At 33.5% G+C, this 21,885-nt stretch overlaps 1 protein-coding gene across 1 annotated transcript in view; it reads right to left on the reverse strand.

Moving 5' to 3' along the window:
• Positions 1-21,885, reverse strand: part of LOC115419802 (contactin-3-like) — a 133,558-nt gene that overhangs the window by 84,995 nt on the left and 26,678 nt on the right. Inside the window, exons 3-7 of the mRNA XM_030134827.1 lie at positions 20,197-20,299; positions 16,771-16,955; positions 12,316-12,452; positions 7,057-7,186; positions 782-932 (exon numbers count right to left, since the gene is read on the reverse strand). Coding sequence (XP_029990687.1) covers positions 782-932; positions 7,057-7,186; positions 12,316-12,452; positions 16,771-16,955; positions 20,197-20,294 — 701 coding nt within the window. The 5' untranslated portion in view covers positions 20,295-20,299. The remainder of the gene's footprint in view (positions 1-781; positions 933-7,056; positions 7,187-12,315; positions 12,453-16,770; positions 16,956-20,196; positions 20,300-21,885) is intronic.

Here is a 21,885-nt window from a genome sequence, read left to right on the forward strand (position 1 = left end):
TTGTCCTTTTGCTTTTGCGATCTTTGACCATTTTTGCGACATTTCAGTGTTTCCATTACCAGTTTTCTATTGCTCAGTTATCATTTTGCTAATTTCTGAGGGTAACAGAAACCCAGCTATTGTCCTTTTGCTTTCAGGTTTCGTCACTTTGATCGGATCTCAGCCGCTCAGATTCATCTTCCACTGGATTCGAACAGAAATCAGACTGCGACGGACCACAAACTAAATGAAGCACCACTTTACGTCACTTGAAGCGGTGCTTGTCGTTTGCTCATTGTTCGCACGTGTGCAGTTTGGGGCTCAGTCAGACGTCTCCGCTCTCCACTTTACGACATGTCTTTAGTGTTAGCGTCGGTGCGTGCATGAATCAAACTGTTTGTATTTTACAATAAAACGCAGCCTCACTTCTCATAATAACAACCACAACAGCTTTGCTTTAACATATAAATTCCTTCCTCTATCTACAAGCGGGCAGACTTTATCTTACGCTGCTCCACCATTTGCTAATCTTTTATCTTGGTAAATATTTCATGCGTGCTCAGTTGATATGACCAGCCGGCGTTTTCATCCCTCACATCCAACTATTTTCACTTCACATAAGGGTGAGTGCTGTATATTAACCATGTGCAATTTTCCTGGTGGGTGCCTCCTTCTCTTCCTCCTCATTAGCCGTTCTTTTTATGCATCTGCACAAATGCCAAATACGCTATTCAAACAACTTCTCTCATGGTGAATGTGAATGAAAAGCTGCAAGGAATATGCACTTGGACTTTTATCCTACCTTTCAGTTCTCTGCAGGATCTCATTCCCTTTCTTCCACAGGCTAATTGCTGGGGGCGAGGCCTGAGGCTTGCATTCGAGAGTGACTTCGCTGCCTGAGCGAGCTTTTAGCAAGGCCCTTAACGGACTTTTGGAGAAGCTGGGAGGTGAGGCTGCATGTGGGGGAGAGGAGGAGAAAGGAGTCCGATTAAAAACGCCAGAAAAACAGGAAAGATGTGCACGTGAGAAACATGGAACTGAGGCCAAGTCCCCTTCAGCCTTCGGCCACGAGAGGCTGACGAAAGAAAGAAATGAAGAAACGTTCAAGTGGAAGCAAACTGGGTCAATCAGATGAACATGTGGAGGGGGGGGTAAACAAACAAACAAATAAACAAACAAAAACAACAGCCACATATGGACAGTGCTGTCCAAGTGACTTCCAAACTGTAATCTATTACAGATTACTTGTTACTGATATTTAAAAGTAATTACTTACCTTACATTAGTGTCTCCAAATTGTAACGCGTTACATGAGTCCTGTTTTAGTGTTGTATGAGTTACTTCCAAACTGTAATCCATTACAGATTACTTGTTACTGTTATTTAAAATTCCTTACCTTACAGTATTACTGTCTCTGAATTCTAATGTGTTACATGAGTCCTGTTTTACAGTGTTGGGTAAGTTACTTCCAAACTGTAATCCATTACAGATTACTTGTTACTGTTATTTAAAATTCCTTACCTTACAATATTACTGCCTCCGAATTCTAATGTGTTACATGAGTCCTGTTTTACAGTGTTGGGTAAATTACTTCCAAACTGTAATCCATTACAGATTTCTTGTTACTGATATTTAAAAGTAATTACTTACCATACGTTAGTGTCTCCAAATTCTAATGTGTTACATGAGTCCTGTTTTACAGTGTTGTATGAGTTACTTCCAAACTGTAATCCATTACAGATTACTTGTTACTGTTATTTAAAATTCCTTACCTTACAATATTACTGTCTCCGAATTGTAATGCGTCACATGAGTCCTAGTTACTTCCAAACTGTAATCTGTGACATATTACTTGTTAGTGTTATTTAAAAATAATTCCTTACAATATTACTGTCTCAGAATTCTAATGTGTTACATGAGTCCTGTTTTACAGTGTTGTGTAAGTTACTTCCAAACTGTAATCCATTACAGATTACTTGTTACTGATACTTAAAAGCAATTCCTTACCTTACAATATTACTGTCTCAGAATTGTAATGCGTTACATGAGTCCCGTTTTACAGTATTGTGTAAATTACTTTCAAACTGTAATCAATTACAGATTACTTGTTACTGATATTTAAAAGTAATTCCTTACCTTACAAAATTACTGTCTCAGAATTATAATGTGTTATATGAGTCCTGTTTTACAGTGTTGTGTAAGTTACTTCCAGACTGTAATCCATTACATATTACTCGTTACTGATATTTAATTCCTTACCTTACAATATTACTGTCTCAGAATTGTAATGTGTTACATGAGTCCTGTTTTACAGTGTTGGGTAAGTTACTTCCAAACTGTAATCCATTACAGATTACTTGTTACTGTTATTTAAAATTCCTTACCTTACAATATTACTGTCTCAGAATTCTAATGTGTTACATGAGTCCTGTTTTACAGTGCTGTGTAAATTACTTTCAAACAGTAATCCATTACAGATTACTTGTTACTGATACTTAAAAGCAATTCCTTACCTTACAATATTACTGTCTCAGAATTGTAATGCGTTACATGAGTCCCGTTTTACAGTATTGTGTAAATTACTTTCAAACTGTAATCAATTACAGATTACTTGTTACTGATATTTAAAAGTAATTCCTTACCTTACAAAATTACTGTCTCAGAATTATAATGTGTTATATGAGTCCTGTTTTACAGTGTTGTGTAAGTTACTTCCAGACTGTAATCCATTACATATTACTCGTTACTGATATTTAATTCCTTACCTTACAATATTACTGTCTCAGAATTGTAATGTGTTACATGAGTCCCGTATTACAGTGTTGTGTAAGTTACTTCCAAACTGTAATCCATTACAGATTACTTATTACTGATTTTTAAAAGTAATTCCTTACCTTACAGTATTACTGTCTCAGAATTGTAATGCGTTACATGAGTCCTGTATTACAGTGTTGTGCAAGTTACTTTCAAACTGTAATCCATTACAGATTACTTGTTGCTGATATTTAAAAGTAATTCCTTACCTTACAATATTACTGTCTCAAGTGCTATTGAACACGTACCGAGTAAAATATTACTGAAAATGGATTAGTAATGCCTGACACTACTGCGTTACAGCAAAAAGTAATCTGTGCCTGTAATGGATTACTTTTGTAACTTGTTACTCCCAACACTGCACATGAATAATGTGACGTGAAATGAATCAAGTTCACAATCGTATTCATAATATTAAAAAAAACAAACAAACAAACATTATATTATTAAGGTGAAGCTGGAATATATAAAAAAACATGATAATATTAAAACTTATAATTAATAAAAGACAAAGGCGTGACGTGGTGAAAATGAAGATGAAAGGTGAGAACTCCTCAACACATTCATTCTTTCGTGCCAAACCTTTTTTTCTATCATCATTATCATCATTACTAAGTCGAATCTCTTAATCAAAACAGTACATTATTAGTGCATGTAAATTTAAATCAAACAAGGTCATAAACTCATAAATATGAGTCGGTGTTCATTTCATTAACATTTTTCCCAGACAGAAATTACACTAACTGTAAAAACTCATGTTTAATCACAAAAACTGAGACCCAATCCTCAACTAATGATGGTTTATAAGATAAAAACAAGACCCAAATGTTACAGATGGATGATCTGGACAGAAAACTAATTAGATCTGAGGTCTTTGAACAGATACAGACAAATAAATCTACCTGATGGGACAAGATAGACTCATAATATGTTTTAGAAAATGTGAGGAAGAAAATCACCCACACATGTGAAGGACAAAGGTCATGAACGTAACTGCACCTTTAAATGCTGGTACATCAGACTTTAACGCTAAATTTTAATGTATTACTGCAGTTAAACTCAGCTGAACTTGGTAAAACCTGAAATATTGACTAAAATCTCTCAGGGGACGGACATGAATGTTCCACTCTACATTTGTTCAGTAGGTGGATGTAGTTTTTATTAATGGGTGCTTCCATGAAACTGGGTTCATTTTGGTATCTGGCACTTTTCCAGCTTTTTTAGACCCAATATTAAAAGACAAATTTAGACATATTTCCCCCCAGAATGTACCTAATGATGAATGCAAAAGAATTATACTCTTGCTCTGAGCCATCCCATAATTAATGACTTTTTTAATCAAATATTGAGGCCAAAAATAGGAGCAAAATTGGGACATGAAAAGCTACCTAGGTGTCAGTGCATTTGATCTGGAAAACATGGCTGTAAATGGTCTTATATCGACTACAAATAAAGACAATGTGTTAAATTTGGTGATCCTAGTGGTTTTTCTAATCCAGACATGTGGGTTTTTCATGAATCTCAGTCTCATTCTAGATTTTGTGTGTAACCCATCATGTCCACTCACGTTACACACGGAACCTGCCCATTTTGAATGCATATTAATCATGAGTGATTTTGCAACGGGGGCTATTTTTGTGAAATACTCTGCCTAGCATAATTAGTTTGATTCCCAAAATGTACCTGTGAGAGAATAAAAAGGTATTAAAAAAAACTGTAGCATATAATTTTCGTGTCCTTTTTACCATATATATATATATACACACATACATACATATATGTAATTATATATTCAGTTGCGGAAAAAATTATTAGACCATCCAAAGTCATCAAAAACAATGGTTATGCAATCCAGTCCTAACTCCTGTGTGTATCATGTGACTAAAACAGGCAGAAAAGAAAACATGGAATGCCTAAAAGCACTGTTTTTGTCAGTACAATGCCATAGATACTGATATAAGAACTGAAGTGATTTTGGTTATTATTAAGAAAACATGGAAAATGGATAGATATCAGCTCTGAAATTCTACTCTCATGAGCGATTTTTGTTGTTATCATTATATTTGTCTGAACATATGTACCTTAAGGTTAAGGTTTAAGTTAAAAATGTGACAATTATTGAGTATTTGGTATTTTTATTTACGGCTCAAGCTGATGAAATAGAAAAAAGTGTAAAAGAATTAAAAACAAACTGTATGAAATTTTTTTTGACATTATTCCACAAGTGTGCCAAAAAGGTATACTTGGTGCTTAGTAAGGGCCTTGCTGGACAGGATACCGGAGGGTTAAATGAACAAGAAATTGAAGAAAACAAGGGGTGGTCTAATTATTTTTTCCACGACTGTGTGTATATATATATATATATATATATATATATATATATATATATATATATATATATATATATATATATATATATATATATATATATATATATATATATATATATATATATATATATATATATCCAATAATTCAACACCTCGTCCTTTTTCCAATAGTGACTTAAGTTACACATTTTGCTCCATAATTTGGGTGAGTGTGATGGTGCTGGATATAAATTTCCACTCATATTAGCTCATTTTAATTAATTTCTGGATACACACAGATATATACAGTTGCGGAAAAAATTATGAGACCAGGAAAAGTCATCAAAAACAATGGTTATGCAATCCAGTCCTAACTCCTGTGTGTATCATGTGACTAAAACAGACAGAAACGAAAGCATGGAATCCCTAAAAGCACTGTTTTTGTCATAGATATTGATGGAAGAACTGAAGTGATTTTGGTTATTATCAAGAAAACATGGAAAATGGATAGATATCAGCTCTGAAATTAAACTATGAACTATTTTTGTTGTTATCATTATATTTGTCCAAACAAATGTACCTTTAGTTGTACCAGGCATTAAAATGAACAAGAAATTGAACAAAACAAGGGGTGGTCTAATAATTTTTTCTGCAACTGTATATATATATTTTTTTTAAATCCAATATCCCAACACCTCGTCCTATAGTGACTTACGTTTTATATTATGCTCCATAATTTGGGTGAGTGTGATGGTGGTGGGTGTAAATATCCACTCATATTAGCTCATTTTAATTAATTTCTGGATACACATATTATTAGACCATTAAAAGTCCTCAAAAACAATGGTTATGCAATCCAGTCCTAACTCCTGTGTGTATCATGTGACTAAAACAGACAGAAAAGAAAACATGGAATGCCTAAAAGCACTGTTTTTGTCAGCACAATGCCATAGATACTGATGGAAGAACTGAAGTGATTTTGGTTTTTATCAAGAAAACAGAAAATGGATAGATATCAGCTCTGAAATTAAACTACTATGAACTATTTTTGTTGTTATCATTATATTTGTCCAAACAAATGTACCTTTAGTTGGACCAGGCATTAAAATGAACAAGAAACTGAACAAAACAAGGGGTGGTCTAATAATTTTTTCTGCGACTCTACATATGCATATATATATATATATAAAAAATCCAATATCCTTTGTTCCAATAGTGACTTACGTTATTATGTTCCATAATTTGGGTGAGTGTGAGGGTGGTGGGTGTAAATATCCACTCATATTAGCTCATTTTAATTAATTTCTGAATACATACACATATATATAGTGACTATTATTTGAAATACGACTAAAAATAAATGGCATTCTAGGCAAAGAAAATGTGCTGTGACTGTCTCGGAGCCTCAGTGTGAAACAGTTGTGTATCCTTTTGTTATTTGGCAGCGAAATCATCAATATGTAAAAGGCGTCTGGTGTTAACCCACAGTCCCCGACACAAACCTCCAACCTGCGCCGTTGTCTGGGCTCATCATTCCATTTTACCCACCATTATTGGGACCCCCAGGTGTCACCACATATATCAAGACAGAATTGAATTTCTCATGGAGTCAGTCAGGTAGGAGTCATCAAAGCTTTGCAAATAAATCAATATCCCATCTACATGAGAAAGCATGCACAATGCCACAAAGCAATGCATTCGGACTATCCAAATCAATATGATGAAACGACTGAAAGTAAAATGAGACACTCCATCAGATTCATATTTTTGCTGCCAGAGCTCATGGTGACATCAAATGAGTCCTGCAGACTGATTGCTGAGGAGGACAGTCGGTAACAGGCTGCTGGTGTTTTTTTTTTTTTGTGTGTTTTTTTTTTTTTTTTTTATCATGGGCGATGATCAAACGCACACAAAGATAAGCAGGATTAAAGCAGAGGGAAGGAGGCAATCTTACCTAACACCATTAGTTGGGCACTGGAATAAATAATGCCGTGTTTGTTTTCTGCAACACACTGATACATCCCGGAGTCTGACAGGTTTAACGCCGCTATAGAAAGGGCTCCGTTTTCGATTTGTACCCGGCCCTGCAGAGAAAGAGGAAGAGAAAACAGTTCTGCATATCCATTGCAAGGCCAGTCTATTATGTCCAAAGGCACAGCAGCAATTACTGGAGCACCATGAAGGGAGGACAGTGGGAGAGAAGGAAGACAGAAACATCCTAAAGAGCCTTGTGGCGCTCTACATATGTTCAGTCTGGAAGAGAAGACAAGGAAGCGGGAAAATTACTAACCTGCATCAAGATACATAGGAAAGAAAAGAAAAAACAAAAACAAAAAAAAACAAGGCACCATGAAAAACAGCACCAGCAGCGAATTAAAAAGTCATTTATTTTCTTTTGGTTATTCAGTTGGAAAAGCCAGGATGGCAGCTTGGATGATTCGAACCCAATAAGCTAATCAGAAATCTTCCATGCTGTGGAAGAATTGTTTCTCCCAGTGCTGGTTTCAATTTAATTACACGCAGAGAGGCGGAGCTTCATCATACATTTGTGAATGTGAACGTACACAGTTAGCACCACACATTTGGAACCTTTAGAGCAGGGAAGGGTGTCAAAAGTCATTTCTTCCAGGGTCCGCATTCAGCCCAAATGGATCTGAAGTGGGCCGGACCACCGAAGTAATAGCATCAGAACATGACAACGTTTTGTCTGTGTTTTAGTGCAATAAAAAATATTAAATTATGGTAAATGGACTAATGCACTAGATAGATAGATAGATAGATAGATAGATAGATAGATAGATAGATAGATAGATAGATAGATAGATAGATAGATAGATAGATAGATAGATAGATAGATAGATAGATAGATAGATAGATAGAACGAACGATAGATAGATAGATAGATAGATAGATAGATAGATAGATAGATAGATAGATAGATAGATAGATAGATAGATAGATAGATAGATAGATAGATAGATAGATAGATAGATAGATAGATAGATAGATAGATAGATAGACAGAACGATAGATAGAACGATAGAATGATAGAACAATAAAACAATAGATAGATAGATAGAATGATAGAACGATAGATAGAACGATAGAACGATAGATAGATAGATAGATAGAACGATAGATAGAACGATAGATAGAACGATAAAATGATAGAACAATAGAACAATAGATAGATAGATAGAATGATAGAACGATAGATAGAACGATAGAACGATAGATAGAACGATAGAACGATAGATAGATAGATAGATAGATAGATAGATAGATAGATAGATAGATAGATAGATAGATAGATAGATAGATAGATAGATAGATAGATAGATAAAACGATAGAACGACAGATAGATAGAACGATAGAACGAATGAACGAACGAACGAACGAACAATAGATAGATAGATAGATAGATAGATAGATAGATAGATAGATAGATAGATAGACAGATAGATAGATAGATAGAACGATAGAACGATAGAACGATAGATAGATAGAACGATAGACAGAACGATAGATAGAACGATAGATAGAACGATAGATAGATAGATAGATAGATAGATAGATAGATAGATAGATAGATAGATGATAGATAGATAGATAGATAGATAAAACGATAGAACGACAGATAGATAGAACGATAGAACGATAGATAGATAGAACGATAGAACGAATGAACGAACGAACGAACGAACAATAGATAGATAGATAGACAGACAGACAGACAGACAGACAGACAGATAGATAGATAGATAGATAGATAGATAGATAGATAGATAGATCTCACTTTGTTAAATGCCAGACAGTTAAAAAAAAAAGAGGTAAAAATAGAATAAGAATAAATAAGTGGAATAAAGATTAAACTACAGCAGAACAGAACGTGTACATGTCAGTCTATTTATAGTTAAAATTAATGAAATAAATGTACATTTAAAAGTGCGTAAATATTGTTGTTATTAAAAGTTACGTGCGGAAAAACAATGTGAAGCCATCTTATTGTAATATTATATTCATCGTTTTAGTTTTTTTCTGCGAAAGTCATGTATTTTCCTACAATTATTTCGCTGATCATATAGATGTTCATAAAAGCTCTGATTAACATTGAGCGCTATTATATCAGAAAAAGAGAAACATGAAGAAAAGGTTACTTTTTCAGCGAAGATGTCAATAACTGAACATAAAAACAAGTCTCTTAAACCACTGTCATTGATCCAACTCCATGGGTTTTACTGGTGAATCAATGTTGTAGAAGATAACGGTGTTTCCATGGTAACGACGGAGCCTCTGAACGTCCAAATGGGCCATACCTGATGACCATGAAAAGATGACAAACTGTATTTTACACCAATTATTGACATGTATTGATAGGTTGTTGTTACGGGAATAATAATAATAATAATAATAATAATAATAATAATAAATGGCAGTTCTGATGGACAGGATCTTAAAAACAGCGAATTAATCTTTTAAAGTGTTTTCATTTATTTTTGATTGGTTTTATCACATTAGCAGCTTCGACTGTGTTACCCTCATCAAAATTCAATCTATTCTCACAAACTGACAAGCTGAGCTCCAGCAAATGAGGCAGATGTAAAAACACCAGCAAATTTACACAATTTTCCCTTTAATTAATTCTTTTTTTTTTTTTTTACAGTTTTAAACCATAAAGACCCAAACATCCACCTTTAACCAAAACCATCTACTGATCTAAACTGTTAATGCCTGCTAATCCACTAATCCTATCAATACATGTAAATAATTGGTGTAAAATACAGTTTGTCATCTTTTCATGGTCATCAGATATGACCCATTTGGACGTTCAGCAGCTTCATAGTTACCATGGAAACACTGTGATCTTCTAAAAAACTGATTCACCAGTAAAACCCGTGGAGTTGGATCAGTGACAGTGGATGGACACACTAAATAATAAATAAAATGAACAAAAATGAATAAAATATTTACAAAATAATCAATAACAGACACAAATATGAAAGAAATTTACTACAATGAGGTAAAAAAAAAAAAAAAAAAGAATAAAATAAGCAACAAAATGAACAAAAACAACTGAAGTGACTGATAAAATGAACAAAAAATGAATAATAAATCGACAAAATAATAAATAACATGAACAAAAGTAAGTCACAAATTGAACAAAATAACATAGGCAACAAACTGAACAAAAAATTAATAAAATGAGTAGAAAAGAACTATCTGAATAAAAAAAAATTAACAAAATAAGGTTGAAGACACTTGTCATCTTCAACAAGATTGTTTCACCAGTAAAACCCATGGAGTTGGATCAATGACAGTGGATGGACACACTAAATAATAAATAAAATGAACCACAATGAATAAAGTACTTACAAAATAATCAAAAACAGACACAAATATGAAAGAAATTGACTAAAATGAGGTAAAAAAAAAAAAAAAAAAAAGAATAAAAGAAGCAACAAAATGAACAAAAACAACCAAAAGTGACCAATAAAATGAACACAAAATAAATAAAAAATCAACAACATAATAAGTAACATCAACAAAATAAGCCACAAATTGAAGAAAAATGGATAAAATAGGCAAAAAATGGAACAAAAAATTTATGAAATGAAGAAACTGAATAAAAAAATAACAAAATAAGGTTGAAGACACTTGTCATCTTCTACAAGATTCATTCACCAGTAAAACCCATGGAGTTGGATCAATGACAGTGGATGGACACACTAAATAATAAATAAAATGAACCAAAATGAGTAAAATATTTACAAAATAATCAAAAACAGGGAAAAATATGAAAGAAATTGACTAAAATGAAGTACAAAAGAATAAAATAAGCAACAAAATGAACAAAAACAACTAAAAGTGACCAATCAAATTAACACAAAATAAATAATAAATCAACAACATAATAAGTAACATGAACAAAATAAGCCACAAATTGAAGAAAAATTGATAAAATAGGCAAAAAACGAAACAAAAAATTTATGAAATGAAGAAACTGAAGAAAAAAATAACAAAATAAGGTTGAAGACACTTGTCATCCTCTACAAGACTGATTCATCAGTAAAACCCATGGAGTTGGATCAGTGACAGTGGATGGACACACTAAATAATAAATAAAATGAACCAAAATGAATAAAGTACTTACAAAATAATCAAAAACAGACACAAATATGAAAGAAATTGACTAAAATGAGGTAAAAAAAAAAAAAAAAAAGAATAAAATAAGCAACAAAATGAACAAAAACAACCAAAAGTGACCAATAAAATGAACACAAAATAAATAAAAAATCAACAACATAATAAGTAACATGAACAAAATAAGCCACAAATTGAAGAAAAACGGATAAAATAGGCAAAAAATGGAACAAAAAAATTTATGAAATGAAGAAACTGAAGAAAAAAATTAACAAAATAAGGTTGAAGACACTTGTTGTCATCTTCTACAAGATTGTTTCACCAGTAAAACCCATGGAGTTGGATCAGTGACAGTGGATGGACACACTAAATAATAAATAAAATGAACCAAAATGAATAAAGTACTTACAAAATAATCAAAAACAGACACAAATATGAAAGAAATTGACTAAAATGAGGTAAAAAAAAAAAAAAAAAAAAAAAGAATAAAATAAGCAACAAAATGAACAAAAACAACCAAAAGTGACCAATAAAATGAACACAAAATAAATAATAAATCAACAACATAATAAGTAACATGAACAAAATAAGCCACAAATTGAAGAAAAATGGATAAAATAGGCAAAAAACGGAACAAAAAATTTATGAAATGAAGAAACTGAATAAAAAAATAACAAAATAAGGTTGAAGACACTTGTTGTCATCTTCTACATAGATTCACCAGTAAAACCCACGGAGTTGGATCAATGACAGCGGGTGGACACACTGGGTTTATGTTCAGTTAATGATAAATTTGACTGAAAAAGTGACTTTTTCTTCATTTTCCTCTATTTCTGATATAATAACCTTTGACTTTAATCTGCGCTTTAATGAACATCTACATGATTAGTAAATTAAATATAGGAAAATACCTGACTTATACTGAAAAAATGCAAAATACAGAGGATAATATTAGAATAAATGGTAATAAATCACTTCAGAAAGGTTAGATATAAAGAAAATGTCATTTGTAAACTGACCCCAGAGTGCTGTTTGTGGGTTCAGTGAAAGTAGGTTCATAAAAGTGGGTACCTCTGGTGCTATGGTGTCGCCGTTCTTCAACCAGCTGTAGGACGGTTTGGGTTTCCCGCTGGCTTTACACTCCCAGAACAGGTTCTCCTGGATGGACAGGGCCGTGTCCGTCAGCGTCTGGAGCCAGTGAGGTTTAGCTTTGAATAAACGAAAGGATTACCTTTTCAAACATGCGATTTTAATTACTGACGCAGAGGATTAGCGAGGAGTGGTATCAGAAATTATAAAACCATAAAAGCAGCCTCACATTAAATCATCAACGTTTTAACTGAACAAGACGGATTATCACAGAACGGAGCGTAAGTCTCACTCCAATATGGACGGGAATGGAGTTCTTTAAGGCCTTTAAAAGAATTAACACCTTTTTTACATATACTGTCTTCAATTCATGGTAACATGTTGGTTTAAATCAGGGGTGTCAAACATAAGGTCTGCAGGCCACAACTGGCCGCCAAAGGGTCCGATCCGGCCGATGGGGTGAATAAATCACACTGAAGATATTAACTCTTTCCCCGCCATTGACGAGATATTCCGTCAATTGCTTCCCAACGCTTCCCCGCCAATGACGAGATTTTCCGTCACTCCGTGTTTCCACTGTTATACTGTAGTTGAAGCTGTTGTGGATTGTGCGAATTACTTTCCTTAGTCCAAAAACAAACAATTAAGCAGCTTTTTTGGAAAAATGAAGGACCGGGTTTAACGTTTTCGAACTGGAGTCTCCGTATCCCATGGCAACGCATCCAGCGGCAGTCATTCTGAATGAGGAAATGCCGACTCTGCAGGAACCGCGCGCAGTTTCAAAAGCCTTAAAGATGATTATGGAGACAGAGTCCGACAATTCAATATATGATGGAGCTGCAGAAGAACCATTTAGAGACAGGGACGGAGAAAGAGAAGGTGAGGGAGACGGACACGGATCGGCTCAGGGTCCGACACGGAGGTGCGGGGGGGGCACGGAGCGACATTGAGAAAATGACAGACAGGAGGAAGAAAACATTTCTAGTGGACATTCAAGGAGAAGACAGACATACAGACGTGGGACAAGACAAAGGACAGCTAGTGTTCATCTGTTACAGTGAGTTCAGATTCAGACTGAGGACATGGAACAGATTCAGCTGTATAATGTCAGCAGGGCCACAGGTAAGACACTGTTTGATTTGGCTTTAGTAGGAAATAAATAAATACAAATATTCATAAATAGATAAGTAACTAGATGTCCATATAATTATTTACAGATCAAACACAGCAGGTGGTCCAACAGGAGGATGTGGTACAGCCAAAGAAAGGCCAGAAATCTACAGTATTGAGTGAATTTGTTTCTTTTTTTTCTTGAAAATGAGGAATATTGAAGTGTTTATATCAAAAAGCTAAACTAATATGTGAAAAACTCATAATTGGTGGATGTCAATGTGTAAAGTTTAGAAGGAACCTGGTGCTTTAGAAGATGTTTGGTCTAAAGTTTGGTGTGGATTCCCCAAACATTTTGTGGAATGATGGGATATCTTAGAACTGTTTGTTACTATTATTGCTGTTATTATCATTTTATTTTGTGATTTTGAAGACAGTGTTACTGTTGGTAAATAAGAAAGAGTCAAAAATGTAAATAGGAAATCCGTTTTACCTTGAAAATCAATATCTTTGAAAAAAAATGCAATTTTCTCAGCTTTTTGCTCAAAATTCATTTTTTTCCTGAAAATGACCAATATTCATATGTTTATATCTCACGAACGAATAAAGATAGAATAAAATCGTTTTTTGTTTTTAAAAGTTGAAGTTCTGTTCTTTCTTTTGATGTATTCAGCATTCACATACTCCTAACACAACATTTCAGTCAGCCTCCACATATTAGTGAAAATGACCAAAACAGCTGGCGCTGGCTACCAACTCACTGGAAAATGCTCTGGCGGAGAAAGAGTTAATGTGTTTTAGTTCAGGTTCCACATACAAAACCAATGTGAGCTCAAGGAAAACAAGTGGTGCCAAGTGCAACAAACCCCGCCCCTCACACGTATTAACATTTAAGGTTGTGAAAATCATTTTAGTTTAGGTTCCATACACAGACCCATAATAATTAATAATAACATAATAACCTTTAAATAATGATAACTATAATTTTTCTTCTTGAAAAATTAGGTGAAAAAGTGAGTGAAAAAATAATGCTACACTATGAAAATATTTCCATTTACAAACTATCCTTTCACAATAAAATACAAATAAACACATAAACAAGTGGTACACGTCACAGCAAACCCCGCCCCTCTCGTGTATTGTAGCTTATTTTATTTGATGTCATCATGTCCATGCGTGTGCTGATGTCAACATATCAGTTGCCTCTATACATCGATGGTCAGAATACAAAACCTCCTATCTGAAAAAAATCACTTTTTTCAGGAAACAAAAAAAACTTTAGTTTTATTATAGTATGGTCTAAAAAGTTTTGTCAGGTGACCTTCAGATGGGGCGGGATTATCTTGCAGATCGACTGAACATGTGGAGTCATCCTTGTTCTCACCATTTAATGTGAAAACTCAAAATCTAAAAATTTGCAGATAGGAGGTTTTGTTTTTTGGCCATTGATATGTGCTAAGTTTGAAGTAAATTGAAACAAAATTGATGTTTTTATAGACATTTAAAATTTTGCCCATTATAAGTAAATGGAAGAATTTTTTTTTTTTTTTAATTCATAAAAAATTATAACTTTTATCTACTTTTTCTCAAAATCTAATCACATCTATTTTGGGTCACTGGGAATCTATAAACCCAATTTGGTGTGAATTCAACCAATAGTTTTGCTGTTACAGACGTGAAATTTTGCCAATTATACGTAAGTGGGAAAAAAAAAGATTTTAAAAATGTATAAAAAACTTCTTTCATTTTGAGGGGCTTTCCTTTTTTTTCTTTCTTCTGTTTTGTTTTGTTTTGGTTGTAGGGAGTCTGATGTTTGTATTGAAAAACGTTGTCTCCGATTAAACAAATATTGTATATTTTCCTTCACACCAGAAAAATCAATAAATATATTTCATTAAAAAAATTTTTTTAACTTTGACCTACTTTTCCCAAAATCTAATCACATCTATTTGGGGTCACTTGCAATCTATAAACCCAATCTGGTATAAATTCAACCAACAGTTTTGCTGTTACAGATGTGAAATTTTTGCCAATTATACGTAAATGGGGATAAAAAAAAAAAAAAGATTTTAAAAATGTATAAAAAACTTCTTTCGTTTTGAGGGGCTTTCCTTTTTTTTCTTTCTTATTCTGTTTTGTTTTGTTTTGGTTGTAGGGAGTCTGATGTTTGTATTGAAAAACGTTGTCTCTGATTAAACAAATATTGTATATTTTCCTTCACACCAGAAAAATCAATAAATATATTTCATTAAAAAAATTTTTTTAACTTTGACCTACTTTTCCCAAAATCTAATCACATCTATTCTGGGTCACTTGCGATCTATAAACCCAATTTGGTATAAATTCAACCAATAGTTTTGCTGCTAGAGTGTTAACAAACAAAGAACGAAACCGAACCAAAAACAATACCCCTTTCCTCCTCTTTTGGGGGCGGGGTAATAATAGTATAAGAAACTATAAAATAATGACACCTACATGTTTTTTACTTGGTTTAATGTAAAAAGATAACATTACACTATAAAAATATTACACTTACAAACTATCCTTTAATAATAAAATGAAATGTCAAGAAAATCAAGCACAATTTTAACAATATTCTGCCTGTTACTCAAAGTTTTGTGTATTTTATTATGTATTCAATTGTGTTAATACTAAGATAAGCCATACTGTTACTGCAATTGTTCTTATTTTATTTCCAAATTCCTAATTTTTTCAAAACATTATACCTATTATCAAATGTTTGTGTCACTTTTTGTGTAATGCACATAAACAAATGATAACTTGAGGCATAATATTGTTAAAAATGTGAATAACCTGAACAAATATGAACAATCTGAAATGTCTTAAGAGAAATAAGTGTAATTGTACTAATATTCTGCCTGTAATTAAATGTGTTGTGTATTTGTAGATCCACTGTGATCTGTACGTTATAATGCACATGTGTAAATGATAAACTGAGGGGTAATATTGTTAAAATTGCACTTATTTTTGTTACGGAATTCCAATTTTTTCAGGTTATATGATACCTTATAAATGGAATTTTTCTTATAATTTAATGTTTTTTGTTGCACTAAAACAAAGAAAAAAAGTTTAAAATATTTGTAGATGATTATAATTATAATAATAATAATAATAATAATAATAATTATTATTATTATTATTATTATTGTTGTTGTTGTTGTTTTGCTGGTATGACCCATTTGAGATCATATTGGGCTGAATGTGGAACCTGGAGGAACATGAGTTTGACATCCCTGGTTTAAATAAACATGTTTTCCTTTAAACTAATCCGGTTCAAGCTGCTCGTCCTCAGCACGTTTCACTAACCATGGAATGAAATCCGACCACGTGCTGCGTTCTTTCCTCGCCGATTCTCCGCCATGCACTCGTACGTCCCTGCGTCTTCTTGTTGGAAATTTGGGATTTCAAGGACGGCGTTTGAGTTCCTCATCTTGACTTTGCTGGAGAACGGGACTCCACTGGTTCTCCTCCAGCTTATTTCTGGAACAGGGCTATTAAAAAAAAAAAAAAAAAAGAAAGAAAAAAAAAAGAATTACAAAAAGTTCTTGTGATGGCGACTGTCACATGCGGTGATCAAAGTGTGATTAAAAGCAGCTGAAGTCAAAGCTTTGTGAGTTATTGTCGCCTATAAGACGAGCTGTGATTGCTCACATTTCAGTCAAACTTTGATTTCTGCGCCTTTGTCTTTTCACGCTGTGCCACCGTTCCCCTACAGATTAATGATCCTCAGAATGACTAATGTTACGCTCATTCATCCTTAACTCTTTAACCCCTGACGTGTCTGTGGTGAGCGTTCTGAATGCATGATTGATTTTAAACATTCATTAAAATTCAACCGTTTGTTCAATAGGAAACATTTCATAGCGTGCATTCTATAGACATCTGAGCATGCTCAGTAGACCCCCCCACCACATGTGGAATGGGGGGTAAAACACAGAGCAGTGAGTGAGACCGACTCACTATGAAAATATACGATTTGGGCTTTTTCTACGCCATTTTCATTTTCATTTGTTGTTTTTACTGTTGTTTGCAGTGATTTTTCCATTTTAAATTTTTTTTTAAACTGTATTTTACTGAGTTTTGAGCATGTAACTGCTTTTTGGAGTTCAACCAGATATTAAAAAATTTTAAAGAGCAAAAAAATGTAAGTCAATAAAATCAACAAAAGTTATCAGAATATTCATAAATGTAAGAAATTAAAAATAACCAACCTAAGAATGAAAATTAGCACAAACATAAAATCAAAATGAGTGAAAATGAACAAAATAATCAAGAAAATCTAAAAAAAAAAAAAATAGCAAAAACTAATCAACAAAATTTACAGAAATGAACAAATATGGATCAAAATCAAAAAAATAAGTGAGAACAAAAAAAAAAAAAAGTAACAAATAATCAACAAAATCACCTGAAATTAACAATTACAGGTGTTCCAGTTCACATTTCATGTTCAACATTCTACTGTTGTGGTGATTTTCCTGTACATTTTTTTTTCCCTGTGTTCTTACTGAGTTTTGAGTGTAACTGCTTTTTGGAGTTCAACAAGATATTAAAAAATTTTAATGAGCAAAAAAATGCCAAACAATAAAATCAACAAAAGTTATCAGAATACTCATAAATGTAAGAAATGAAAAATAACCAACCTAAGAATGAAAATTAGCATAAACATAAAATCAAAATGAGTGAAAATGAACAAAATAATCAAGAAAATCTAAAAAAAAAAAAAAAAAAAAAAAAAAAAAAAAAAGAGCAAAAAATAATCAACAAAAATTTTCAGAAATAAATGAATATGGATCAAAATCAAAAAAATAAGTGAAAACAAAAAGTAGCAACAAATAATCAACAAAATCACCTAAAATTAACAATTACAGGTGTTCCAGTTCACACTTCATGTTCAACATTCTAGTGTTATGGTGATTATCCTTTTTTTTTTTTTTTTTTTTTTTTTTTACTGTGTTCTTACTGAGTTTTGACTGTGTAACTACTTTTTGGAGGTTAACCAAGTGTCAAAAAGCAGTTGGACTGATTTAGAAAAAGAAAGAGCCCAAAACCAAAACTACTGGACCATAATTACATTTTTTACTCCATTTTAGGACTTTTTTTTTTTTTTTGCATTTTTTTCATGTTATTTAGTATGTTGTAAATATTTTATTTGTTTTTCTGTATTTAGTTGCTTATTTTGTTCATTTTTCTACATTTTGTTTTTTTATTTTATTATTTTTTTTCTTCAATTCTGTTCAGTTTGTGACTTATTTTGTTCATGTTACTTATTATTTTGTTGATTTATCATTCATTCTTGTTCATTTTATTGATCACTTTGGCTGTTTTTGATTATTTTGTTGCTTAGTTTATTCTTTTTTTTTCATGTTCATGTTTCATTTCATTTTCATGTTTTCATGCTAATTCATTATCAGTCCCACATAACCAAATACCCCTCATGAAATAACACTTTACATATTTTAGTCTTCTTTTCATTGTATTGTTTTTCAGGTTTCATTGTTATTTAGTCTTTAAAATATGCAAACCTAAATCTAACGGTGTATCCAAACATGGTTAATGTTGACATCAGCATGCCTTTTGTTCCTCTTGTATACACATTAACCCTTTCATGCACAGTGGTCACTCCAGTGGACAGTTATTCTCCAGCTGTTCTCTTGTATATTCATGGATTTTGTTGTTTTAGTTTCATATCAGCCAACACAGTGGACACTCATGCATCATCCCGTAAACTACAATTGATAACATTACTGTAACTTTGCTGTTCTTGATAAACCTGATGTAACATGTTTGAATGTAAATCAGTTCCTATTTATTGTTATTAGACTGTAATTAACAAAAAAGTTTTTTTTTGTTTTTTTTTGCATATTATCTCCATGAAGTGAATAATGACTAGTATTACAGTATGTTAAAATGTGAGAAAACATCAGATTAGCACCATTAAAATGTTTTTTATTTCATAATTTTCACACAGTATATCAGTAAATACATGTTTCTTTGCTTCAAAAATTAGACGCATGGTGTCCAGCTGAGTGGACATTTTTGAAACTCCATGACAAACAGCTTAGTAAAAAAAAAAAAAAATTGCATTGTTTTTTTTTAACCCCTTTAGCCCTATCAGCCCACCCGCGGGCCGAAAAAAAATTATATTAATATTCATCTACTATAAAAATATAATAAATCAGGACAAGGAATGTTTTTTTCAACTTTTGCTCCAAGTTTAAACCCTAATGTTAATAAAAGTACATCAAAAGTGTATTTTAGTGCAAACTTAAATGTTCAAACATGATTTTTAATCGTTGTGGGGTGAAATATACGCTATTAAAAATCTCCGACACGAACAATTAATTTATGCATATCATCGTCAATCCAGCCGGAAAAAAACAGGCGAGGATAAAAAATTCCAATTTCTCTTTTAGTTTGTTACAGTTTACTCAGGCATAGTAATAGATACAATATTTTAGACAATGGGAATAGATTCTGTGAGGTCTCTAAATGTCCACAGACACCAAGAACATCCATATGAACCTTATTATTGTGAAGTAATTCTTCATTTACTTTGGGTATGTCTTTTTAGGCGTTTTTCCCCTGAAAATATGGTCAGGGTTTAACAGGTTTTAATGCCTAAAGAGGAATAAAATCACTCAAGAAAAAAAAAACATCTTGATTAAGATTCTTGTAATTCATGCATGAAGGGGTTAATAAAAAAAATATGAAACAGAAAATGCGGTGACTTACTTTCCCAGGGCGAAGCATTCCAGTTTCACCACCGACTCCTTCGCAGCTGGAACCGAATCGGGGAAATGGACTTCTATTTTGGGTTCGTATTCGCCCATTACGCCTATGAACAGGAGACAACACACGACAAGGTTTTTACATCAATGATTAACTGCGCACATTGGATCAAACACAGAGCGGGAAAACAGGTGGAATGCTGGCGTCTGTATGCGATCACAGCAAAAGTGATCAGTTAAAGGAAAAAAAAAAAAGAAGATGTGGCTTATAAAAGATTCAGAGAACACATCAGGGAGACTCGCTTAGTGGAGATTTATCACCAGTGCCAATGTGACTTCATTTATGACTTTATTTATATTCATCACCTGAACTGGTCAAAGACGGTTTTTGGGCTCAGATGGTACCATGGCCTTTAGTATTCCAATTAGAACCTGGACTGAAATGGAGTCAAGTGGATGTTTCCCATTAAAGGTCACTGAAAACTCCAAAAAAGCTGCAAAAGCATCTCAGAAAACAAGTGGAGTACAGTATTAATGTCCTTCAGCTTCATGGATTGGATGCTCAGGTGGTGCTGATCTGTGACATTTTCATCTATAGAACGTTCTGGTCTGTGTCTGTAACTGAAACAATGCTCAGAACATTCAGTCCATATCGGAGCCTCCACATGTTTGTTTTGAAGACGTTTCTAAGCAGCACTTGTATTGAAGTAACGCAGTAAAAGAAAATCAAATACAGAAGTGTCAAGGAAAAATGTGTAGCAAAGGAGTCTTTATGTTATCAAAGAAGTAAGTGGGTAGAAGAAGAAGAAGGAGAAGGAAGAGGAGAAGAAGGAGAAGGAGGAGAAGAAGGAAAAGGAGGAGGATGAGAAGAAGAAGAAGAAAAAGGAGGAGGAGGAGAAGAAAAAGGAGGAGAAGAAGGAGGAGGAAGAAGAGAAGGAGGAGGAGAAGAAGGAGAAGGAGGAGGATGAGAAGAAGAGGAAGAAGGAGGAGGAGAAGAAGAAGAAGAAAAGGGAAGAGAAGAAGGAGGTGAAGAAGGAGGAGGAGGCGGAGGAGGAGAAGAAGAAGGAGAAGGAGAAGAAGGAGGAGGAGAAAAAGGAGGAGGAGGAGGAAGAGGAGGAGAAAAAAGAGGAGGACAAGAAGAAGAAGAAGGAGGAGGAAGAGAAGGAGGAGGAGAAGAAGAAGAAGGAGGAGAAGAAGACAAAGGAGGAGGAGGTAAAGGAGGAGGAGGAGGAGGAGGAGGAGAAGAAGAAGAAGAGGGAGGAGGAGGAGAAGAAGAAGAAGGAGGAAAAGGAGGAGGATGAGAAGAAGGAGAAGAAGAAGGAGGAGGAGAAGGAGGAAAAGGAGAGGAGAAGGAGGAGGAGAATAAGAATAAGGAAAAAAGAGGAGGAGGAAAAGGAGAAGAAGAAGGAGGAGGAGAAGAAGACAGAGAAGAAGAAGGAGGAGAAGAAGGAGGAGGAGGAGAAGGAGAAGGAGGAGGAGAATAAGAATAAGGAAAAAAGAGGAGGAGGAAAAGGAGAAGAAAAAGACAGGAGGAGAAGAAGGAAGAGAAGAAGAAGGAGGAGGAGGAGAAGAACTAGAACGTTCCTGCATTAGCTGTTGTTAGCATTCATTTGCATTGACCTCCATAGTCTTCCAGACGCTAATTAGCTCCTGTAGCTGCTGTTAGCATGTTTACACAGTCCTGTGACAGAAC

The sequence above is a fragment of the Sphaeramia orbicularis genome, chromosome 5 (genome assembly GCF_902148855.1).
Source record: "Sphaeramia orbicularis chromosome 5, fSphaOr1.1, whole genome shotgun sequence".
Taxonomy (NCBI): domain Eukaryota; kingdom Metazoa; phylum Chordata; class Actinopteri; order Kurtiformes; family Apogonidae; genus Sphaeramia; species Sphaeramia orbicularis.